General features: G+C 57.6%; 1 protein-coding gene across 5 annotated transcripts in view; it reads left to right on the top strand.

Annotated features, from left to right (window-relative positions):
* SLC6A13 (solute carrier family 6 member 13) overlaps positions 1-21808 on the top strand; it is a 36667-nt gene extending 14859 nt beyond the window's left edge. For 3 of the 5 annotated variants that reach the window (XM_002712785.6, XM_051850102.3, XM_051850101.3), the window contains 12 exons: positions 303-443; positions 4781-4865; positions 5469-5601; positions 6640-6774; positions 12959-13062; positions 14432-14556; positions 17338-17450; positions 17709-17846; positions 18350-18452; positions 19019-19119; positions 20981-21151; positions 21363-21808. In XM_002712785.6, the coding sequence (XP_002712831.1) occupies positions 303-443; positions 4781-4865; positions 5469-5601; positions 6640-6774; positions 12959-13062; positions 14432-14556; positions 17338-17450; positions 17709-17846; positions 18350-18452; positions 19019-19119; positions 20981-21151; positions 21363-21485 (1472 nt within the window). In that variant the 3' untranslated portion in view covers positions 21486-21808. The remainder of the gene's footprint in view (positions 1-302; positions 444-4780; positions 4866-5468; positions 5602-6639; positions 6775-12958; positions 13063-14431; positions 14557-17337; positions 17451-17708; positions 17847-18349; positions 18453-19018; positions 19120-20980; positions 21152-21362) is intronic. The other 2 variants (XR_016213431.1, XR_016213432.1) reach the window with 1 other exon arrangement.
* The last annotated feature ends 3155 nt before the right edge of the window (positions 21809-24963 follow it).

The raw sequence follows: 24963 nt of genomic DNA, 5'->3' as shown, positions 1-24963 counted from the left end.
ATGCACTATGGGGGCCTTGGAGTTAGTCTCACACTTTTAAAAGGAACTTTGAGCTGGTGAACTCTCAGGACAGGATCTGGATGAATGTGTGCAGGAAACAGGGAACGTGCGCAGCCGTGAAAGGGAGGGCAGTCCCCTCTGACCTGCAGAGGGTGGGGGCTGGGGTGCAGAGGAACGAGCCGGGAGCCAGGAGCCGAGGCCCCAGGCCTGCTTTGGAGCGCTGTCCATGGAGCGCGCGCTCTCCTCCCTGGGCTGGGCACTGCGGCCACGTCCCCAGCCCAACCCTGCAGCTCCCCTCGCAGGCATCGGCTATGCCTCCCAGATGATCGTTGTCCTTCTCAACGTCTACTACATCATTGTGCTGGCCTGGGCCCTCTTCTACCTCTTCAGCAGCTTCACTCTCGACCTGCCCTGGGGAAGCTGCCACCACGAGTGGAATACAGGTAAGGCTGCCACCGGAGGCCCTCCCCCGCCTCCCACTCTGCCACATTAACCAGGAGTGCGATAGCTCTGCATCCCAGGTAGCCCAGTGCCCTCTCAGGACATGTAGATAAGGAGAGCTTACGTCAAAAATAAGATCTGTGGTCTGGCACTGTGGCGCAGCAGGTGAAGCCATTGCCTGCAGTGCCGGCATCCCATATGGGCGCCAGTTCGAGTCGCGGCTGTTCCTCTTCCAATCCAGCTCTCTGCTGTGGCCTGAGAAAGCAGTGGAAGATGGCCCAAGTTCTTGGGTCCCTGCACCCAGGTGGGAGACCTGGATGGTTTCTAGGTTCCTGGTCCAGCCCTGGCCGATGTGGCCATTTGGGGAGTGAACCAGCGGATGGAAGACCTCTCTGTCTGTAACTCTGCCTCTCAAATAAATAAATAAATAAATAGAACTTAAAAAAAAAATAAGACTGTGGCAGGTGTTTGGCCATCTCATACTGGAGACCCTGCATTGGAATCCCAGCTCCACGCCCAGTGCTAGCTTCCTGCTAAGGCACTCCCTGGGAGACAGCAGTGATGATGCAACTAGTTGGGTCTCTCCTACCCACATGGGAGACCTGCATCATGTTCCAGGCTCCTGGCTTTAGCTTGACCCAGCCCTGGCCACTGGGGGCATTTGAAGAATGAACCAGTGGATGGCAGCTCTCTGTCTGATAGTCTCTCTCTGCATCACAGACTTTAAGAAAAGACTTGAAGCATTCAATTCATGTATTTGGTAAATAGAACTGATTTTTAAAAATGTGGTGTAGCTATGTATTTCTATTTGAAATGTGGTTAGTTTGATAAATGTATATATTATTTGTTCATTTGGTTTTTTTCCTCGTATCTTCTTTCTAAGACTATTTTAGATCTTTCAAGCTTATATTCATCTTAACTTAATTAGGGGATGAGCTCTTTTGTGTGTCACCACTATAATTTAGAACATCAGTGAACTTGACCTGGGCTTATAAGACTGCACAAACCTTCTAGGGCGATAGAATCACTGGATCGAACATACGAAAATCAACAGCAATGTCTAGGGTAGGACTGTCATGTGCTTGTGAAGATGAAAATGTTCTCTGCACTAGCCACATGGTAGCCACTAGGGACACATGACTATTGGGCCCCTGAAATGTGGCTAGTGTGTGTGAAGAGCAGGAGGTCAATGTTTTCATTTAAGTAGCCACGTACGGCTAGCGGCTGCCCTCTTGGCCAGCACAGATGGAGAGCATGTTGGACAGAGTTGTTCGGCTTCTCGGTGCTGGTTGCTCCAATACCAGTCGGGGTCTGTCCACGAGACCCCCGTTTTGAAGTGGTGTTAGCCTCTGTTTTTTTTTTTTTTTTTTTTTTACAGGCAGAATGCAGAGTGGATAGTGAGAGAGAGAGAGAGAGACAGAGAGAAAGGTCTTCCTTTTGCTGTTGGTTCACCCTCCAATGGCCGCCACGGCCGGCGCGCTGCGTCTGGCGCACCACGCTGATCCGATGGCAGGATCCAGGTGCTTCTCCCTGGTCTCCCATGGGGTGCAGGGCCCTAGCACTTGGGCCATCCTCCACTGCACTCCCTGGCCACAGCAGAGAGCTGGCCTGGAAGAGGGGCAACTGGGACAGAATCCGGCGCCCCGACCGGGACTAGAACCCGGTGTGCTGGTGCCGCTAGGTGGAGGATTAGCCTAGTGAGCTGTGGCGCTGGCTAATTACTCTGTTCTTGTTCAGATAGATCCCCAGCCCCGCACCAGAGCTGCGTCCTTTGCTTGCAGGGAATGGCACCTTTGCTGCACGTCTCCCGGCAGCCTTTCTGCCCTCGCTTGCTGCTCCCAGTTTGCCGGGACCATGCCTGCCCTCATTCCCCAGCCTCCCCTTCAGACATGCCCTTGCAGTCCCTGCCACCACCTCCGTCCCACCATCCTTTCTTGAGGGACACCCTGGCGGTGCATCCCTGGTCGCCCCAGGCCTCCGTTCGATTTTTCTCCAGTGGATCAGCACCTGTGAGGACCCCGGCGCCACCGCGGCCATTCCCCTGCTTCCTGTCTGCTTATTGCCTCGGATTTTGCCCTTGATAGTAAGATCTCAAGTGCAGACTATTTTTTTTGAGGACGTTTGTCTCTGCAGCCTTCCTGCTGAGCACAGTGTTGGCTGTCTTATAAGCCCTTGGAAACATTGGTTGAATGAATAAAGGTTTCAAAAATCTACTTTATTCTAATGTTTTTGTACCCCCCCCCCAAAAAAAAAACCCTTTTATTTAAGGAATACAAACTTCATGCATTTCATAAGTACAATTTTAGGAACATGGTGATTCTTCCCACCATACCCGCCTTCCCGGCCCTCTTCCTCCCTCTCTTATTCCCATTCTTTTTTTTTTTTTTTTAAGATTTATTATTTATTTGAAAGACAGAGTTACACAGAGAGAGGAGAAACAGAGAGAGAGAGAGGTCTTCCATCCGCTGGTTCACTCCCCAGTTGGCCACAACAGCGGTAGTTGCGCCGATCCAAAGCTAGGTGCCAGGAGCTTCCTCCGGGTCTCCCATGTGGGTGCAGGAGCCCAAGGACTTGGGCCATCTTCCACTACTTTCCCAGGCCATAGCAGAGAGCTGGATTGGAAGAGGAGCAGCCAGGTCTTGAACCAGTGCCCATATGGGATGCTGGCACCGCAGGAGGCAGCTTTACCCTCTACGCCACAGTGCTGGCCCCTCCCATTCTTATTTTTTTTTACTAAGATCTATTTTTGATTAACTTTATACTAAGTAAGGAGTTCAACAAGTTGTATGAAAAAAAAAAAACCTGTTCTTCAACAGTGGAAACAAGGGCTGTTCAAAGTCATTGCATCTTGTAGTGTCAATTTCACTTCTATAGATTACCTTTTTAGGTGCTCTATTAGTCATCACAGGTCAGGGAGAACATATGTTTGTCCTTATGGGACTGGCTTACTTCACTAAGTGTGATGTTTTCCAGTTGCATCCATTTTGTTGCAAACGACAGGATTTGATTTCACCGCAGGTAGCAGCTGTATCTGCTATGCCACAGCGCCGGGGGTGGGGTGGGGGTGGGGTGGGGTGGGGGGTGGGGAGTGCGGGGTTGTAATCTTCAGTCATGTGGTCAGAAAAAGCCTAACTCAGATGACTTCAGCTATGACGGTCTGAGGGAGGCGGCGGACCGTGCAGCTGAGACGGGGACCAGCACCCTACGTGCAAAGGCCCTGGGTGCACTGTGGCTGAAGAGTGCGGGGAGTAGCCAGGGGCACAGGTGGTGAGGTCGGGTGCGGCAGGATTGATAGAACAGGGCTGGAAGGTGCCTGGAACAGTTTTGGCTTTTTTCTCGGAGTGAGCTGGGAAGTCCGTTGCAGGGTTTTAAGCTGGGGAGGGACAAAAAGTGACTCAAGGTTCAACAAGGTGGCCCAGTATGGAGCTCTAACTGGGGGGGCTGGGGGCATCCTGGGGCCATGAGATAGCAGTAGCCCGCACCAGGTTACTGGTGCAGTGTAGTGTAGTGGCGATAATGCGAAAGGGCCGATTCTAGGTATTTGGAAGGTAGAACCTTGATAATTTGACGGCCTGGAGTCTAGCCGACATGCGGTCATTGACGAGCTGTGACAGGCCACTTGGTTTTTTTTTTAAATGTTTATTTATTTTGAAAGAGTGACAGAAAGGGAGAGACAGAGAGAGTTCTTCCACCCACTGGTTAACTCCCCAAATGGCTGCAACGGCCAGCACTTGGGCCAGGCTGAAGCCTGGAGCCTGGAGCTGCAGTGTGGGGAGCAGGGGCCATATTCTCGAATATTTGGACCATCTTCCGCTGCTTTCCCGAAGCGCCTTAGCAGGGAGCTGGATAGGAGTCAGAGCAGCCGAGACTTGAGCCGGCGCCCACATGGGAGCTGGCAGTGTCCGAGGCAGCTCTGCACACTGTGCCACAGCGCCGGCCCCGAGCCAGCGCTTTCTGACCTGGCACCTGGAAGGCATCATTATTCCTCCAAGGCTGTGACTTTATGCAGGACAGCTGCCCGGAGACATCTGTGGGCTCTGAAGCAGCTGACACTCCGAGTCTCTTTCCTAGCACCATGCAATAGCGCAGCAGTGAGAAAACATAGCCAGATACAGACTCCCGTGTGGGGTGTGTGTGTGTGTGTGTGCGTGCGTGGGCAGGGGGGGCGGGGAGCGCTGAGTCCCTCTGTCTGCCAGGGTGCTTTGTGCAGACAGCTTCAGCCTTGGCTCCTTCCAGACCCCCTTCCTCCCATTCTCCTAAAACCCCCACCCACGCTCTCTAGCCTTGCAATGTGGCCTGATGCCCTTCCTCTTTCTCCCTGCCCTGGGTCCCCGGGTAGAGCACTGCGTGGAGTTCCAGAAGACAAATGGCTCCCTGAACGTCACGTCTGAGAACGCCACCTCCCCCGTCATCGAGTTCTGGGAGTAAGTGAGGCCCCTCCCCCCTTGACCTCGGAGGGCAGGGGGCGGGCTGTGCGCAGTGGCCCCTCCTGCTATGCAGCGAGGGCGGAGTGGCCATCTCCTGCTTTGCTGGAACTGTCACCGGCGTGGCTCCTTCCTCTTGCGCCTGCATTGAATGCTGGCCTGGTTTCAGAGAGGGGAATTTTGCAATTCTTCTCTTTCTGCCCTTTCCTCACCCACGTCCCTGCCCCCATGGCGGGCGGTGCAGGTGCAGGGGCAGCCACTCTCCCACCCACCCTCCTCTTCCCCTAGTACCGACTCGCCCAGGGCACAGTTCCTGATAGCAAAGCATCCTGAAACCATGGCTGTGAAAGCACACGTTTGCACCACCTTCCCTGGGTGAAGTGCGTGCTCACAGCAAACTTGCCGGGCGACAGTTTATATTCGCCATCCTTTACATCTACCTGCATCTTTGGGCAAAGGAGAGCCTCATCAGCTCTAGCGAAAAGGGTGGACCAGCCTTTGGACAAGAGCCTGGAGGCCTGGCCCTGCGGCCTGAGGCTCCGTGGGTTCTCACACAGAGGCTGAAAGACAGAGTGGAGCCACGCTCGGCCCTTCTCTCCCCAGGAGGAGGGTCCTGAAGATCTCGGATGGCATCCAGCACCTGGGCGCCCTGCGCTGGGAGCTGGTCCTGTGCCTCCTGCTCGCCTGGGTCATCTGTTACTTCTGCATCTGGAAGGGTGTCAAGTCCACGGGCAAGGTGTGTGTGGAGAGCACTGCCCTCACAGGGGGCTGGCACTCAGGACTCCCCTAATGGGTTAGTCAGCCTTTCATCGCTGTAGGCAATGCCCGGGAGAAGCTACTTATGAAGGAAGGAGGTTGACTGTGGCTCACAGCTTTGGTGGCTCACAGTCCAAAATTGGTAGCCACCTGGGGGGGGACTTCCGGTGAGGGGGTAGATGGGAAGGTGGAGGGTGGGCATCACACGTTGAGCCAGGAAGTGGCTGGGCCTGGTTCTCAGGCTTTTATAACCAACTGCCTTCCAAGGGTACTCCCTCAATGACCTGTCACTGGGCCGGCCTTCCAGATACTAGAATTGATCAAGTCTCTAACCACTCAGGACCACTAAGTTATGCAGGAGTCGAGGAGCCAGGTCCTGGGTGGCCTCCACAAGGGAATGACCAGGAGAGACTTGGCGGGGCTCCCATGTCCTGCTGGTGTTTAGGGAGGTGAAAGGGGGGAGGGAGAGAGAGAGAAACAGGAAGCGCCCTTGCAAGAAACCTGATCTCGCAGTCAACCACACCTGTGGACATGCTGCCCTGAGTACCATTCATGGCTTCCTATTTCACGCAATGATTCTTTGGAAAAAGAATCCGTGAAGACTGTTCTTCTCAAAGGGGTACTCGGCCAATGCGAGGGTTCAGGGGACACTTCCTGTCCCCGTCAGGCTGATAGGTGGAGCCAGACTCATCAGCTGAGTGGGGAAGGGACCCTGTGCTGAGATCTCTTCCTACCTGACGGCCCGTGCCATCACTCCAGGCACTCTTGCTGGGAGGATGCCCAAGTTCATGTGGTCACTCAACACAAGAGTTACTGCATGTGCACCAGGGGAGGAAGAGAGGAGGCTGTGGCTCAAAGCACAGGGGAGACGGAGCGGAGCGACAGAGCCAGGAGAGGGACGCCCTTGCCTTTCCCGGGGGGTGGCAGCTCCCGCCTCAGCCCCTCGCCCCCACGGTGGCCTCCCCGGGCTGCTGCTTCCTAACGCACGGGCTCCTTGTCTCCCACCTACTCTTGCCAGGTGGTGTACTTCACAGCCACGTTCCCATACCTCATGCTGGTGGTCCTGCTAATTCGCGGGGTGACGCTGCCTGGAGCGGCCCAAGGAATTCAGTTTTACCTGTACCCAAACCTCACTCGCCTGTGGGATCCCCAGGTAAGACTTAGTCATGGACGGGGGTCCTTGGGTGGCTATGGAGGTGCATGGGCCCGCAGGCCTCCCCTCTGCTCTGCTGGGGATTCCTGCTCTTGGCCTGACCCTGGAGCATCCCCTAGGGTGGCGGAGCGCCCCTGCCTTTGCCAGACACCTGTCAGCCACTGCCTGTGGTTCATAAGATGTCCTGGGGTCCTGAGTGTCACTCCTTGGTTCGTGGCTGCCAGGGAGCCCCGGGGGCCCGTGGAATGTTCCCTGGGGGCTGAACGCCTGTCACTAAGCCCCTTTCCTCTCCAGCCACCTAATTTGCTCATCTTGGCGTCTTCTCGTCTCCTATCAGCCGCCTTCTGTTTTGCCCCTCCACCTGACACCCTCTGCGGCCCTCTGTGCCCGCTTCCCCAGCCCCTGTGCCAGCTGGGCTGGTGTTGGGTTTCCCGTCAGCTGTCCAGGCCCACCCCCCACCCCCACCCCCACCCCCTCCCTGGTCCTCTGCTGCCAGCTTCCTTGTGGCCGGCAGGAGGGCGGAGCTGCTGGGCTTGGAGGGGTTTGCGGAGCCAGGCCTGGTGCTGACAGGTCTCCTATTTTCTCCTCTTGGGCAGCTCCCACCACGGCCCCTGAAGTGCCATCCAGTTGGCCCCTGGGTGGGACGTGTAGTGCTGGCTGTGCCCTGGGTGGACAAGAGGGCACCAGGGAGACTGAAGGGTGGACGGTTCCCAAGGCAGAGGCACTCAGTGGCTTTCCAAACTTACACGGAGTGCACAGTCTCTGCAAGCATGATGGGATGCCAGGGGAAGGGCTGGGCACCCAGTGCCGGGGTTCCCTCGGGGGCCCAGGAGTCAGGTTAACCATGAGGCAGTGCTGTCCTGAAACAGGGTTTGGGGTGATCCACGAGCTGAGCTGATCCCAAGTCCCCCAGCCAAAGCTTTCTTCCACTGGGACTGCCGGGGCTCCACTCAGGAACCTCCGCCTAGAGTCCGGTGCCGGGTGTTTCTTAGCCATCTTCCGGGTGTCCTCCCCTCCACCTGTCTTGGATGTCCTGGAGACCCCAGTGGCTCCGGCCTCATTTCCACACTGGGCACCAGGGCTGTGCTCGGGGTTTGGAATCCAGCCATAGAGCCAGAGCCGTGGGTGCTGCATGAACCCCAGGGTTGTCTCCCACAGTCTTCTTGTTGCACAAAGGAGCAAGTTGTGGCCCCAACTCATGCAGCATGTGGGTGGCAGGCCAAGGTGGCTTTGCGAATCCCAAGCCCTTCAATGTACTGGGAAGCAGAGAGGTGGGCACAAAGCAGAAGATGGGGGCAACAGATTGGAGGGGAGGCGTTGAGGGCCGGGTGAAGCGTTGTAGCTGGGATCCCCCACCCCAAAGGGAGCCCTTGCCATCCATGGCAGAGGTCAGACAGGGCCCAGGGGCAGGGGTGCACTTGGGCAGGGAGACAACACGGGCCGGGAAAGAGAAAAAGGAGGGAGGCCTGGGGTTTCCAGAACCCACTGTGGCTTTGTGTGGTTAACAACTGGTGGCTGCTTATGAGATCACTCCAAACAGTTTGTGGGAAATGGAATTAGAAGATAAGTTTATTTTGGCACGCGCGCGCGCACACACACACACACATACAATCCATGGAGTATTTTTCCTGCTAGACGTTTTCTGAGAACTTTCTGAAGCTCCTCTCGGCCTCGGTAGGAGGTGTGCATGCATCATTCCCGCAGATCCTAGGCAGCAGGCGGGTGACTGCCCTGTTCACAGACAGGGAAATTGAGGCCAGAGAGCTTAATGACGTGCTAGCTTCTATTTTCAGGGAAGAATTTCCTGTGGAGCCAGGCTGGAGTCGTGAAAAGTCCCACAAATGTTTTACGATCCCTCCGAAAGGCAAGGCCCCTGTTGGCTCCTGTTAGTCGCTCTCACAGTTTGTTCCTTCTGCAAAACTTGTTGAGCATCTGCTCCGTGCTGGGCCGGTGCCAGGTGCAGCCGTGTGAAGAGCAGCCAGGTTCTCTCAGCTCTGACGACTGATCAGGCCGTGTGTGAGTGACTGCAGGAGATGGGGGCTCTTTTCATCTGCACCCCAGGGTGTCACCCCTCAACCCTGGCCAACTGCAGACTGTGCAGGCTGCTCCTGGCGTCCAAGTGCTTCAAGGCTGCAGGGAGGGAGGTGTTGCGACAGCCAGACTCGGTCCTGAGCTGCAGGCCCCCACTGAAGCGTGGCCTTTGTTGCCGGGAGACAGAGAGGCACCCGCGCGGTGGAACACCCTGCCACAGCCCTCATTGGATCTAGCTGGCTCTCCCTGGGAAGCGCGATCATTCCAACTGGCATTTGCCAGGTGCTTGAGAGCTGCAAAACGCCTGCTAACCATTGCGAAAACCCAAGACTTTCCCTCTGCCAAGCACCAGGGCTGGGAGCTGGGAGCCAGGCCATGGGAATGCAGTGCCTGTGTCTTGTTCCCTCCTCTTCTTCTGCCTGGCTGGCCAGGTGCTGGGCCAGTCCTTGCCTGTCCTGTGCTCCCAGGTTTGCCTCTCTCTCGCTGGGCATGACCTCTGGGGCCACGGAGTGCCACTGAACAGTGTGTGCTTGGAGCAGGCCACTCGCCTCTTCCCCTCGACCTCCCTCTGTTTGTATTGAACTTTGGCAGATAGATAAGGGTAGCGGGATTGGGAGGAGACTGTCCAGAGAGCCTGAGCTGAGCCTTTGCAGTCCCGGGGTTAAGCAAGGCTCAGAAGGCTAATGCATGCGTACAGTTTGGTGTAACACCTTACGTCTGCGATGATGCCCCAGTAGCACAGAAAGCTGAATTAAAAAAAAAATAACAGCAACCACAAACAGCTGCAAAAGCTGACCCCTCTTCATGTGTTCATGTGCTTGTCACTTGCCAGGCACAGCACTGAGGGCCTGACCCAGTGAGCTAGTGGGTGGCTAGGGAGGAATGGAAGCGGACAAGACTTAAGAAATTTGCTCACAGGGCTGGCGCTGTGGGGCAGTGGTGAAGCTGCTGTTTAGGACACCCATATCCCATATCAGAGTTCCGGCTCGAGCCCCGGCTCCTCTGTTTCCCATCCAGCTTCCTGCTAATGGAGGCAGCAAGTGATGGCTCTAGTGGCTGGGTCCCTGCCACCTGCATGGGGACCCAGAATGAGTTTCTGGCTTAGGCCTGGCCCAGTCCTGGTTGTTGGGGGTATCTGGGATGTGGGCCAGCAGATGGGAGCTCGCTCTCTCTCTGTTTCATTTTTCACTCTGCTGCTCTGCCTTTCACGTAGAAAGGTAGGAAGGGAGGAAGAAAGGGAGGGAGGAAGGGAGGAAGGCAGGCAGGCAGGCACTGCCTAGAACACAGAGCCAGCACGTGGTGGAGCTCAGCTTTCATCCCAAGTCATCTCTAAGTCTGCTGTCTTAGTCGCCGTGATAGGTATTTTCCAAAGTTCATGAATTAATTGAGAGTTTAAAAAATTGTTTATTTACTGTCATTTTATTTGAAGAACAAGTGACACGGAGAGAGAATTTTCTACCTGTTGGTTCACTCCCCGTATGCTTGTGACAACCAGAGTTAGGCCAGGCCAGGCCAAAGCCGGGATTGTGGGACTGAATCAGGCTCTCCCACCTGGGTGGGAAAGACTCAGGCACTGGAGCCGTCCTCTGCCACCTCCCGGGATGTGCGTTAGCAGGAGGCTGGGTTGGAAGCGGCGTAGCCAAGATTCAAACCAGGCACTCTGATATGGGGCGCAGGGTTCCCAAGCAGAGGCGTAGCCACTGTGCCGCAATTCTCACCCCTGCTTGCGTGTTTGGAGGGCTGCTTTTGAATATTCCAGGAACTAGAGAGGGAACTAGCATTTACTCATGTGGTAGGCGTTTCACATACTTTGTATTATTTGTCATGATACCCATTTCCTACTGAGAACAGGGCGGGGGCAGGGGGCCAGAGGTGAAAGGACTCATGCGTGACTGGAGTGAGGATTTGCGCCCAGATCAGCTTCGGGGTACTTTTCCCTAAAATAGTGAGGTCGGTCTTCCCGGTGCTGGGGCTTGCTTTCCTGGACCTCCCGGGGGGCTTCCTCTGGCCCCACCGATGCCTCTGTTTACCTGCACTTAGTCAGTGCCTTTTGCACTTGCTTTTCCTCTTGGTCAGTCCTCTGCCCCAGCCAAAGACACATCAGAGGTTTGTTGAGAAGTCAGGGCTCCTGGAATGGGCAGGGGGTGGTCGCCTGAGGCGGGGAACAGGACAGCACGCTCCGCTCGGCCTTCTGACCCCATTCCATCCCCTCCCGCCGGCCCGGCAGGCCTGCCAGGCTGCAGCTGTGCCGAGAGCTGGGCTTGCCAAGCTCCCGGCATGGGGGCTCTGGGCGGAGGCTCTGAACTCAGCCCTCCTGCGGAGCTCCTCTCTATTCCCATCACCCCCTCCTCCCAGCTCCCTCTGGGGCTGCCCCCCACCGGCCCAGTGGGCAGCCAAGTCACGCTGCCTCTGACTCTGCATGCACAAGTTCACGGAACAGAACGCATCACCAGCAAAGGCCGGAGCGCCTGCCCACCTGTGAGGGCGCTCGGGAGTGGCCTTGCCGACTAGTGGCGCCTGTGCACATCTTGTATGGGGAGTGAGTCCCAGGCTTCGATCTCAAGGCTCTGGGGTCGCATCCTGAGCGTGTGCTGAGGCCCTCCCCCCACCCCCCATCCAGCCAGCTCCCACCCTGGGCAAAGCTTTTAGTGAAGAGAAGCAGGAAGGGCAGGGAACACGGTAACCTTCACGGCAAAGGACCGTTCCCCCGGGGCTGTGGGAAAGGGCTTGAGATACCTGGGAGCGGGGCAGGGGCTGGCCAAGGCGTCCCTGCAGCCTGGGGGTCTGCAAGCACCTGCCTCACGTCTCCTGCCTGCCTTCTCCTGTCTTTCCTAGTTTCCCTCCTCCCTGCTTCACTTTGGCCCCTCCCCACTCTCCTCTGTGCCTCTCCGCTCCTGCCTGGCACGTGAACCACACAGGGCCAGGGCTGGGGCCGGCTCCTCTCTCCCAAGGTGTCCCCCTGCCCTGTCCACGTTCCCGCGGAAGTGGAAGTGTGAGAAGAGGAGGAGACCCCTGTGGAATCCCTGATGCCCCTTCCCAGGTGCTGGAGGGAGTAATCCCGCAGCTGGCTCTGAGCATGGCCTCACCTGGGAGTCCGGGAAAGGGGCAGTCCCTGGCCCTCCTTCGGTGTCTCGACTGGGGGCAGGGGCATCAGTGTGATTCTGAGGTGGTCAGCCTGCCAGGGGGTCCCTGGGACCCTGTGATGCCGTGGACAGTGGGCACTGTGATGGGGTGAGTGTGACAAGATGGAGCCAGGGGTTGGGGCTCTGGGTGATGGCCATGGTGACCGAAGAGCTTTGCCCAGAAAGAAACCAAGGCTTTGGTGTGTGTGGGAGTCGCAGGCCTGATGTTGGACACAGGAAGTGAGGGGAGAATGGGGGCATTGAGGTGGGGTGGTCCAGCGCCCTTTCTGTGAGGAGCGGGAACGCCTGCTGGGCAGTGCCTGTGTCCATAGCCGGAGGCAGGAGTGGCTGGGGAGGGCCTGCAGCCCCAGGGCCCGCCACCTGCAGGTCTGGATGCTCTATGGCCGTCCTCTTTGGGGTGTTATTCTAGCTGTTCAATCGAAATCACAGCACGCGCAGGCTGGGGCAGCCAGCTGAGATAATAATGGGAACAGCCATGCCCTGTGTTTAGCCAGAAGTTATTTTCCCCCCAAGGAGTACAAAGCCTTTCCAGCTGTATTTCTGTTCACCCCTTGGCTCCCTGTGAGCTGTGCACGACTCCCTGTTTTCCCGAAGGTTCTGAGATGTGACGGCCTTGGAGTTAAGGGCTCAGCTGTCTGCGGATGCTGAGTCTGGATTCCCTCGTCACTGGCCACACTGCCGTGGAGGCCCGTGAGAGGAGAGATGGGACAGAGCCCAGGGCCACATTCCCTCCGTCCACAGCTGGACCCCAGACCTGGCTTTGTCCTGGGGCCCCACGCATACCTCTGCAGCACGGGACTTTTCATCTTCTCTGGCCGCTGAATGCCTGTTGCTATCCTGGTGGTGACCAAGAAACTGCAGGCAGGAGCCCAGGGAGCAGAGCACACAGGGTTCCCCCGGGGGTGGCTGCATTGGCTCGGAACAGGTTTATCCCCACCTACGCCCTCCCCCGGAGGCCCAGAGGGCCTGGCACCCTGGGACTTCAGGCTTCCTGCTTCTTCCCTTCCTAGGTGTGGATGGACGCGGGCACCCAGATCTTCTTCTCCTTCGCCATCTGTCTGGGCTGCCTGACGGCCCTGGGCAGCTACAACAAGTACCACAACAACTGCTACCGGTGAGTGGCGGCCGTGGGCCCGAGTCACACACCTGTCTCTCTCCTGTCTCTCCAGCCATGCCAGACCAGGGTTGAGGTGCAGGGGGCAGCAGCCGCAGGATCTGTGCCTCCTCCCAGTCTCCAAAATCCCAGGGCTACCAGGAGCCACCTGCAGCAGGGGCGGGGGCCCCGCTTCCGGAAGGGTACGAGGGTCCTGGTCAGCCCGGAGGCCGTAGTGAGGCTTGGCCAGGGAGGCGTGGATTTCTTGATTAGTCTGGCTAACGGGGAGGTCAGTGGGCTCAGGGGCACCAGGCAGGCAGGCCTGAGCAATCAGCAGAAACGTCACACAGGGCAGCCGAGGTCCATCCTGCTTGATCGCGGTGTCCCCGCAAGCATGCAGACTCACCCAATCCCAACTCACCTCCCGCACAGGAGGTGGAAAGTCAGATGAAAGATACATTTACTTTGGTGCATAAAAGGTTGAAGCCCCTGCCTACCAGGCGGCTTCCTATAAAGATTGTGGAAAATGTATCCTATGAAAAACTTCTTCCACTTCAGTGAGTGTATCTTTTAATTCCATGCCCCACAAGCACGTTTTAAAATTTGTATTTATTTATTTGAGAGGTAGGAAGATACACACACACACACACACACACACAGCACCCCCATCTGCTGGTTCACTCCATGCCTGCAGCTGTCTGGGCCGAGCTGGGCTGAAGCCAGGATCTGGGCACTCCATCCAGATCTCTCACATGGGTGGCAGAAACCCAACTACTTGAGCCATGGGCACTTCCTCCCAGGGTCTGCATTCGCGGGAAGCTGGAGTCAGGAATGGAACTGAGACCTGAAGCCCTGCAGGGGGCGCTGCAGTCGGGGTTTTAACCTATCGTGGAAGCCCCCTCAGAAGCCTCCTATCTGCTATTCCCTCACTGCATGTCCTCTCCTGTTGTCTCCTCCTGCCTACCTGGTTCATGCTCAGGGAATTTAAGTCAATTTCAGCACTATGGCTGAAAAAAAAAAATCCGATCATACGTTTCACGCTGGAATTTAGGGCCTCAGAATTCCCTCTCGTTTGCAGGGATCTATGTCTGTATCCCCTCCTCCAGCCTGCAAACATGTCACACAGGGCAGCTGTGTGGCCGCAACGTGGCAGGGAGGGGAGGCCGCGTGTGATATTGAGATGAGTGCTTCACTCCCTTTGCGCCTTATGGGACCACCTCGCTGCATTTCACAGCTGAGCCCGCGGGGGTCCAGGCTGGTGGAGCAGTCTGCGCCTGGAACAGGCCTCTGGATTCTGCCAGGGACTGCCCCTCCGTCGTCCCCAGGGTTCTTGGGGCCCTGATGGGTATGGCAGCCTCCTGACTGCACCCTCCCCTGCCCCGCCCCACAGAGACTGCCTGGCCCTCTGCCTCCTCAACAGCGGCACCAGCTTCGTGGCCGGCTTTGCCATCTTCTCCATCCTGGGCTTCATGTCCCAGGAACAGGGGGTGCCCATTTCCGAGGTGGCCGAGTCAGGTGAGTAGCGGGGCAGGGCAGCGGGGCCTGAGCCTGCTCTGAGCATTTGGCAGTCAGGATCTGGGGGCGTGGCCATTGGCACCTGCACTCTAGGTGAGCTGTGGTCACTTTGCAGTGAACACCTGCTGGTTAGAATTGGGGAAGGGTTTATTGACTTGAGAGGGAGGGAGGGAGGGAGGGAGGGGGAGAGAGAGACACACACACACACACTCCCATCTGCTGGTTTACTCCCCAAATGCCTCCCTGGGAAGCGAGCTGGGAACTCAGCCCAGGTTTCCCATGTGGGTGGCAGTGATCCAAGCCCGCAGGTCATCACCTGCTATCTCCCAGAGTGTGCATTAGCAGGAAGCTGGAAGAGGGAGTGGAGCTGGGGCTCAAACCCAGACACTTGGATATGGGAGGTGGGTATCCCAAGAGGTGTTTTAAGTGTGTACCAGGTGCCCGCTGCTGGAGGGTTTAAACAGCTTCAAGGAGGACCTGGGTACTAGTGAACAGCTATCTCCCATCGCTGGCCTCTAGTTCCTTACTCTGGAGGCAACCAGTGTTGTCAACTTCATGTTTACTCTTCTGGAAATAGTTTAGGCTTACATACACCCATACACATTCATACATTCACACATATCACTCTTACCTCCTTCTTAAAATCCAATGATAACATACTAGCTACTTTTAAAAAATATTTATTTTATTTATTTATGGATCAGAATTACAGAGAGAGGGAGAGAGGGAGAGACAGAGAGGTCTTCCATCTTCTGGTTCACTTTCCAGATGGCTGCAATGGCCGGGGCTGGGCCAGGCAAAAGCCAGGAGCCAGGAGCTTCCTCAGGGTCTCCCACATGGGTGGCAGGGGCCCAAGCACTTGGGCCATCCTCTGCTGCTTTCCCAGGTGCATTAGCAGGGAGCTGGATTAGAAGTGGAGTAGCCGAGACTCAAACTTGCTCCTATATGGGATGACAGTGACTTAACCTGTGGTGCCACAGTGCTGGCCCCCATACTAGCTACTTTGTTGTTACTTTATGTAATCTGCCCCTGCCTTATTTTGTTCACTTTAAAGTGTATCTTGGAGATCAGTGTCAGGGGCAAGTAGAGATCCCCCTCCCTTAGTGACTGCCTTCCTACCAGGCAGCGATGTTGCTTTTATTTTTCTTTATTTATTTTAAAAATTTATCTTATTTATTTGAAAGGCAGAATTACTGAAAGACAGCTAGAGGCAGAAGGGGAAAGAGAGACATCTTCCATTAGATGGTTCACTCCCCAAATGACCCCAGTGGCTGGACCTGGGTCAGGCTGAAGCCAGGAGCTTCATCCCAGTCTCCCACATGGGTGCAGGGACCCAAAGAATTGGGCCATCTTCTGCTGCTTTCCCAGATGCATTAGCAGGGAGCTGGATGGGAAGTGGAACAGCTGGGACTCGAACTGGTGCCCCTGTAGGAAGCTGGCATTGCAGAGCGCCAGCCTCAATGTTGTTGCTTTTAAATCAGTTCAGAGACTGGTTCCCCATATGGTTGAGCTGTCAGATGACCCCTACTGTCCCCCATTCTTGTGGACCACACACTTTTACTGTAGCAAGATCATTTTTTATCTATGCATCCACACCTATTACCCACAATGCCAAGGACTGAGCAACTTTTTTTTTTAATTAGAAAGGATAATATCTTCATTTAAAAATTTATTTGTTTATTTGAAAGCAGAGAGAGACAGGGGGAGGGAGGTGGGGAGACAGAGACCGACAGACAAACAGCAAGGATCTTCCTTCAAATGGTTCACTCCCCAACAGCTAGGGCTGGCCCAGGCTGAAGCCGGGAGCTGGATCTTCCGTACAGGTGGTGAGGACCCAGGTCACCACCTGCTTCCTCTCAGGGTGCACATTAGCAGGAACCTGGAATCAGAAAGCAGAGCCAGCGCTCACAGCCAGGCACTCTGATACAGGACGTGGGCGTCCCAGGCGGCGTCTCGACTGCTGTGCCCAACACTTGCCTCATTTCTGCTTTATTAAGCACCTGGCAACTGCCAAACGCAGCACGAATGGTTTTTGCTTGTCCCGTGGTGCAGATACGGGTACTAATTCTAGTCCCAGCCTCCCCACCCTCACCCCACCCTGGGCCTGAAGAAGTCTAGGAGTCTCCAGGGCCACAGGGATGCTCTTTATTTTTCGGAGGAAATTTCCTGGGGACCCAGCCAGGCTCTGGCTCGGCAAGTTGTTGCTGCCACTTGAGTTGGCCGAGAGGAACAACCATGCGCTTGGCGGGGTGTGTGTCTGCTGTGTTCCGAGACGCACGCCAGTTCACTCCTTGGAGGGGGACAGGTGCAGAGCAGTTGGCCGCAGGCCCCAGCCAGATGTGCCCAGGGACGTCTTGTCTTTGAACCCCTCTGCCTCATAAACACAACCAAGTCACCGCCCTCGGCTGGGGCACAAGAGCTGCAGCTCCACCAGGCCTGGCCACTTCCTCTTGTTTTGAACTGGGTGCTGGCCACCCCTGGGTTCACCCTGAGTTTGAGTCCTCCGGCTTGGGGATCCACAGCGCCTCACCGTGCAGAGTCTTCTGTCCATGTCGTCTCCAGCCTCTGTTCTTGCCACTAAGGACACAGCAGGTGGTGGCTTGGGAATCTGAGGAGCAGGTAGAGGTTGGGGGGGGGGCTCCTTCAGGATGAGGATGGGAACTTTGGGGTGAAGTTTCCCCCAGGGTCTGCTCTCCCACCGCCTCACTCTGGGAAGCGCAGGGTCACCGCCGGCCGGGAGCTGGCCAGGCACTGGCTGTGTTCCTCTGCTCCCTGCTGCAGGGCCTGGCCTGGCTTTCATCGCCTACCCGCGGGCGGTGGTGATGCTGCCCTTCTCCCCTCTCTGGGCCTGCTGCTTCTTCTTCATGGTCGTTCTCCTGGGACTGGATAGCCAGGTACCGAGAAGTGGCCGAGTGGCTGGGTGTGGGCTGGGGGAGGCAGAGCAGAGCACCTGAGGTTGGCCTTGATTTCCCAGGGCCCCAGGCCAATGTCAGAGGTGGGAGCCCTTGCAGGGCCCCCGGGGGGAGATCCTGAAGCTGCAAAGGTGGCAGCGCTGGGGACGGGGGAGCCTGCCAGAGCAGGAAGCCAGGGCTGGTGGCCAGGGCTTGTTTTGGGAGCTCTCTTTCCCTCCAATTCTCTCCCCTCTCATCCAGTTTGTGTGTGTAGAAAGCCTGGTGACGGCGCTGGTGGACATGTACCCCGGCCTGTTCCGCAAGAAAAACCGCAGGGAGTTCCTCATCCTGGCCGTGTCTGTTGCCTCCTTCCTGGTGGGCCTGGTGATGCTCACAGAGGTGAGGGGCAGGGGGCAGGGGGTGGGGGCGCAGGGCCCCTGCGCAGCAAGGGGAAAGTAGGCAAGCGCCTCCTCCGGCCTCGGGGAGCCGGCCGCCTTCCTCTGGGTACTTTGCGCTAAGGGGTGATTGGGAAGGCGCGCATTGGGGTCACCCCCGGAAGCTTCTTGGCGCATGGATGGCATCTCTGAAGAGGAGGAAGGGGGTGCAGAGCGCGTCACTGGCTGAACCCCAAGACAGCCCTGAGAGTGCGCTCCTCACACCACCGACGGCTCTGGGTACCCGCTCAGTGTTCTCGGGAAGGTTGCACGGCCATCTGCATTGCGCAAAAACAGCCACCTGTGGTGCAGCTGCCTGCTGCTCTGGGGCTCACACGCTAAATTCTCCTTTCCTATGTGTCTCCAACCACGCCCCGTGTCCCCGCAGTGTGAGGCTGGGGGTGGGGGCAGGGCGAGGTGGGCCTCCCCAGACACAGTCACTGAAAGTCGCTGCCTCCTTCCCGGCAGGGCGGCATGTACGTCTTCCAGCTGTTTGACTACTACGCAGCCAGCGGCATGTGCCTGCTCTTTGTGGCGATCTTTGAGTCCTTCTGTGTGGCTTGGGTTTACGGTGAGTGACTTGTCCCCCAGGGTCCCAACCCCACCACTCGCCTGCGTCTCTGGGCCCGTGGATGAAATCTCACCCCCCCCAAACCCCAAGACTCCTTGGGTGGTCCTTCAGCCCTAGCACCCTGCTAAGGCAGACCCTGGGAGGCAGCAGTGGGGGCGCCAGGTGTCAGGTCCCTGCCACTCAGACAGGAACTGGGTTCCTGGCTCCTGATTCTGACCCCAGCCCAGCCTTGGCTTTCAATGCCTCCCAGGAGAAGGGCCTTGCAGGGGTCGCTGTGCCCACCTCGTGGTGAGAGCCGCGCCCGTGCGTTTCAGGGGGGCCCTGTCCTACCCAGGCCTGTTCACCTTCTCACCCCCTTGGTCAGGAAGCCACTGCTGCCACTCAACCCAGTTCTGCCCTCCGTTTGTGCCTGAGGATGGCAGGCAGGGTTCCTGTCCCCACAGCAAGCAGGACGGAAAACCACGGCGCCTTCTGTGCCCCTGCCGCCCTCGTCCGTGTGGCCTCCATGCTCGTGCTTCGGGTGCTAAAGGTGTCCCCCCCTCCCCGCCTCCTCTCCTCCGCGGTAGGAGCCAGGCGCTTCTACGACAACATCGAGGACATGATTGGATACCGGCCGTGGCCCCTCATCAAGTACTGCTGGCTCTTCTTCACCCCGGCTGTGTGCACGGTGAGACAGCCCTCAGGCAGAGCCGAGGGGAGGTGGAGGAGATGGTGGTGGTGGTGGCGGCATGGGGAGGCCGTCAGCCCTCCAGGGGACTTCTCCCCAGCAGAGCAAAGTTCTCTGGGACAGTCCTGCCTTCTGTGGGAGTCTAGAAAGCCCAGCAAGATAGGGTCTTCCTTTCCATCTCACAGATGGTGAATTGAGGGCCAGAGCAGGCACTTCCACCTGCACCACCCGCAGTGTGCATGGCACGTGGTGGGCGGGACGGAAACCCGAGGGCGGGGCTAGCTCAGAGCAGTACTGAGGTCCCCTGGCAGTAACAGCAGCCGGGGCAGCCAAGCACTTGCTCCGTGCTGGGCTCACAGCGCCGTGCCTGCAGCCACTCATTTCATCCTCATAGGATCAGTGGAGATGACCCCTCAGTGTCCCCAGGAGCTTGGTTCCAGCACACCCTAGGTGTGTCTCTCAGGTCCCTCTGTGACGCGGTGTAGTGTTGCAGACTTTAAATCGTCTCAGCCAGCACGCTGTAAATGCTGCGGACATCACGCTACGCGGTCGCTTAGGGACATGGCAAGAAGGAGACTGCACGACTCAGTACAGAAACATTTGAAAAAGTGTTTTCTTTTTTACTACGAATTTAAAGATTATTTTTCTTTTTCTTCAGAGACAGGGAAAGATGATAGAGAGATAGAGAGATAGAGAGATAGAGAGATAGAGAGATAGAGAGAGAGAGAGAGAGAGAGAGAGAAAGATTGTTCTCATCTGCTGGTTCACTCCCTAAATGCCTGAAGTGGCCAAGGCCAGGCCAGGCCAGGAGCCAGGAACTGAAGTCTCCCATGTGGGTGGCAGGGACCCAAACACTTGAGCCATCACGGGCTGCCTCCCAGGGTCTGTGGTAGCAGGAAGCTAGAGTTGGGAGCGGAGCCAATACCTGGACCCAGGCGCCGGAATTTGGGATGCAGGTGTCCCAACTGGCGGATTAACCACCGGGTCGAACGCCCGCCCCTCCTCTTTAATCTTCCCAGTCTGTGGTTGGTTGAGGTCGCCCCTGCGGAGCTCCTGGGCGTGGAGCCAGCTGTGCTCTGCGATCCTCACTTTGCAGGTGAGACCTCAGCTGGAAAGTGGCAGAGCCTGGAGCTGCCTAGGGGAGCAGCTGCCCAGCCCCGCTGTGTGCAGGTTACAGAGGAGGAAGGGCGGGGGTGGGGGGTGTGGATCCTGCCCTTGAGGTACCGCCAGCCCCAAATGGTGCTCCAGAATGCAAACACCTCAAAGCCCCCAGCAACACCTAACTGCGTCCTCATAGGGAGCCAGGCTGGTGCTGGGGTGCCTGGGGGCACAGGGCCCTGTGTGTGTTGGGGGGGTGACCTTGTGGCATAGCTGGTTAAGCCCGCCTGCTGTGCCAGCATCCCATATGGGCGCCAGTTCGAGTCTCAGCTGCTCCACTTCCGATCCGGCTCTCTGCCATGGCCTGGGAAAGCAGTGGAAGATGGCCCAAGTCCTTGGGCCCCTTCATCCACGTGGGAGACCTGGAGAAAGCTCCTACCTCCTGGCTTTGAATGGTGCAACTCTGGCCATTGTAGCCATTTGGGGAGTGAACCAGTATGTGGAAGACTTCTCTCTCTGTCTCCGTCTCTCTGCCTTTCAAATAAACCAATCTTTTTTTTTTTTTTTTTTAAAGAAATACCTACAGGGGGTAGTGTGCAGGTTGGGGCGCAGGTGGGTACAAGTTGGAGGCCCAGACAAGCATGGGGACAAATCCAGCTTGGAGTGTGAGGGCTCCCAGGCCAGTTCGTGGGGTGGGGTGGGGGGGCTCTGCGGGTGCAGGGGTCCGCCCCTCAGCCCCTGTGTCCTTCGCTGTCACCCTCAGGGCACCTTCCTCTTCTCCTTGGTCAAGTACACGCCCCTGACCTACAACAAGAAGTACACGTACCCCTGGTGGGGCGACGCCCTGGGCTGGCTCCTGGCTCTGTCCTCCATGGTCTGCATCCCCGCCTGGGGCCTCTACAAACTCAGCACCCTCAAGGGCCCCCTCCGAGAGGTAGGGGGCTAGGAGCAGGCCGAAAGGGGGGCCCTGTGAGATGGTGAGCTTCCTGCTGGGGCGGGGCTGGTGCCCAGGAGGGGCCAGCGAGTCTGGTGCCCGCCTAGGGAGATACAGGGTGGGCGTCTGGAAGCCTCACTGAGGGTCCAGGTCTGGGGAGAAGCCCAGACTGACCCCTGCATCGTGACAGCCACCTGTTCTCCCCTCGCAGAGACTCCGCCAGCTTGTGTGCCCAGCTGAGGACCTGCCCCAGAGGAGCCCAGCGGGACCCCCTGCTCCTGCCACACCCAGGACATCCCTTCTCAGAGTCACAGAGCTGGAGTCTCACTGCTAGGGCCAGGCCCTCGGAGGGTGCCTGCCGGCCTGGCTGCGGGAACAGCTGAGGGGGTGTGCTTGCGTGAGCAGAAGCAGCCCCCCCCTCCCCCACATGGGGTGGATAAGACACAAGGGGCTGTTCTGGAGCTGGCCCTGTCGGCTGGAAGCTCCCTGGCCTGGGAGTGGCAGGGACAGACAAGGAAATGCTAGTGTCAGGAGCATCCCTTTGGCGGGGCCAGGAGGCTGGGCGAGGGCTGCAGGGGAGGCAGTGTGTGTGTGTGTGGCTGGCCTCTGGGCCCTTCTGCCTGTCGTTCCATTAAATCCAAGTCCTTCCTGCGGCCAGCTGTCGTGTCTGGTTTGTGCCCCTCTGCCTTGCTGCATGGACCGCTGGCCTGCTTTGAGGTCGCAGCCCTGGGGCCCTGCCCGCTCCCCATGCTGCCTCCCTTCGCTGAGTTCCCCAGGCAGCAGCCGTGATGGAGATCTGCCATCGCCACACTTGGGGACGGGAGGAGGCTGCCACCCCCGCCCCCCAGAGGCCCTCTGCTCCTCTTTAGCAGTGGAGTAAGAAAGGAGAGCCAGGCTCTGGCTAAGGGAACCACCACTCGAAGTCTTCCTGCCCACATTTTCCTTGCTGGTCCTCACCTGCCCCCGGTTGCCCAAACTGCCTCCCTGTGGGTATGCCCCACCACCTCCAAGGCCTGGTGCACGAGGCAAAAGCTGGCACGTCTTAGCCTGGGCAGAGGGCACTACTCCAGCTCTGCCAGCAGAGGGAGCTCACCGTCTTAGGACCGCCTGGCTCTTAGGCTTGCCGGAGGACTGCACGAGGGGTGGTGTCACTACCAGACATGGCCGCGAGGGGGCATTGCCACAAGCACAGCTCCCCTGTCAGGGCCTAATCCGCACTGACATCTTTGCCAGTCTTCAGCATTTGATTTCTTGTTGCTGGAAGTTGGGGAAAAAAAAAAATCAGTGTTGGGGGCTCTGCCGTACGTTGGTTTCACTACTCCTTCCCGGAGAGGGGCGGGGCGGGTCTTCCCCAAAGCTGCCAGGCTCACCCCCAGGGCTCGGTGGGAGAATCGGACTTTCTGGAGGCAGGTGCTGGAGGCGAGCTGCCACGCACCTGGCATCTCCCGCCACCTGGCTGCGCTTCCGGAACGCCAGCTGTGTTGGACTGGGCTGCGCTCGTAAAGCGTGCTGGGCAAAATCAGACATGATTTCCTAAACCACAAGTGGTGACAAACGCCATGAAGGAAAAGGGTGATGGGCTGGGAGTAGCTGCTCTCTGGGCAGGTGCACGGAGCTGTTCTGCGGGCGTACCTGGAAAAGTGGGGTTGAAAGGCGAGTTTATTTTGGAGCAAAAAAAAAAAAAAAAAAAAAAGACAAGCAAGGAAAAAGGAAATCTGTGCACCTGGTTTTTATGACGCACATTTTCATGAACTTTTTGAAGATCCCTGTGTTTTTTGCACCAAGACAAGCTTCCTTTTTCCGTGGACTTCTTGCAGTTGCCTTGTATCTGTCTCTCTGTCCACACATTTGATCAAGGTGCCAGAACCCATCGGGTCCAGGAAGCTGTGCAGGCAGGCATCTCTGTGATGGTGACTGGATCCTGACTGAGGGGGTCTGCTTGGGGTGGGAGCCACCCCTTGGCATGAGGCCCAGGAGATGCGTGCTGGCCCGGACTTGCCTCTAACTAGCTGTGTGCCTGTGTGGAAGCTCCTTGGAATGCCTGGTTGTTGCTTTTCAGAGAAAGCTCATACTGGGCATGCCCCCTACACACCGGTGTGCAAGAGGCTCACACGAGGGCCGTTCCCATCACTTGGTGCCAAACCCAGTGAAGGCACGGCTGGGGGAGAGATGCTCTTCCAACTGGATAGGCCGACAGGCGGCACTGCAGAAACTCTGCGGGCCAAGGTCAGGGCTGGGAGCAGCAATGCCTGGATTTGGCTCTGGCCAACGAGTTGAAGAACGGGGATGGCAGTGGGCATGGAGGGGCTGCTGTGTCAGTCCTGTCTGCCTGAAAGGGCAGAACCTGGAGCCTGCAGATCCAAAGGGAAGAGGAGCTCTCTCTTGTCCAGAGGCGAACTCTGTGAGAGAAGACAGGGAGGCAGGGACAGCCTTGGGGCAGGTGATGCTGAGAGGAGACAGCCAAGCGTGGGGGCTGGTGAGTTATGGACGGCAGCCCTGGGCCTCAGACTTCAGCCCTTGTGCAGGTGTCACCAACTCTTGCATTTCCATATGGGCGTGCACACAGGCCCTCGCTGTCCTCACATGTGCACGTGAGACCCCATTGTCCACCGAGCCCGCTGCTGCACAAGGCTGGCAGTCCTGGCTGGGATCCAGCCCCTGTACCTCCCAGCTGTGTGGCCTGGAGCAAGCTACCCTGTCTCTTCTGTGAAACAAGAGTGACACGACCCTCATCACAGTGTCACTGGAACACACTCCAGCAAATGCGCCCTGTTTCCCATGACTGCAGCCATACCACGTCAGCTGTGCGTGCAACGGAAAAGCCCATGCAGAGCTCAGACACAGCCTTGCTGGCCCCTGCTCCCCCTGCCCCAGACGTGGGGTTGTGCTGGGCCCCTGGGGCAAGGCCACACCGTCAGTGACATAACCATTGTTAGAAGGAGGCAGCAACAGGTGGCCCTGGAGTGCCCCTGCATCCTGTGGCCTGAGCGTGCTGCTCAGCACAGCAGTGCTGTCCGGGAGAGCAAGACCTCACCCTCTACACCATTGTCAATTTCCCATTCTGGGAGAACAGCCCTTCCCAGATGAGGGAAGATTGGGATAATTTTCCTCTCTTAAGTTGGGTCTATCCCTCCATCCACCCACCTGTCCACCCCTCCACCCCTCCATCCACCCACCTGTCCACCCCTCCACCCCTCCATCCACCCACCTGTCCACACTCCATCCCTCCATCCACCCACCTGTCCACCCTCCATCCCTCCATCCACCCACCTGTCCACACTCCATCCCTCCATCCACCCACCTGTCCACCCTCCATCCACCCAGATGTCCATCCATCCATCCTTCCATCCACCCACCTGTCCACACTCCATCCCTCCATCCCTCCATCCACCCAACTGTCCACCCCTCCATCCCTCCATCCACCCACCTGTCCACCCCTCCATCCCTCCATCCACTCACCTGTCCACCCCTCCACCCCTCCATCCACTCACCTGTCCACCCCTCCACCCCTCCATCCACTCACCTGTCCACCCCTCCATCCCTCCATCCACTCACCTGTCCACCCCTCCATCCCTCCATCCACTCACCTGTCCACCCCTCCATCCACTCACCTGTCCACCCTCTATCCCTCCATCCACTCATCTGTCCACCCCTCCATCCCTCCATCCACCCACCTGTCCACCCCTCCATCCCTCCATCCACTCACCTGTCCACCCCTCCATCCACCCAGCTGTCCACCCATCCACTCATCCACCTCTCCATCCACCCATCCATCTTTCCATCTGTCCATCCATCCAGCTAATAAACAGTGA

Source organism: Oryctolagus cuniculus, chromosome 9 (genome assembly GCF_051225735.1).
Source record: "Oryctolagus cuniculus isolate XC-2025 breed Fujian yellow rabbit chromosome 9, ASM5122573v1, whole genome shotgun sequence".
In the NCBI taxonomy this organism is placed as follows: Eukaryota; Metazoa; Chordata; class Mammalia; order Lagomorpha; family Leporidae; genus Oryctolagus; species Oryctolagus cuniculus.
Note: the sequence above shows the minus strand (reverse complement) of the source record. Positions and strands in the feature narration are given on the sequence as shown.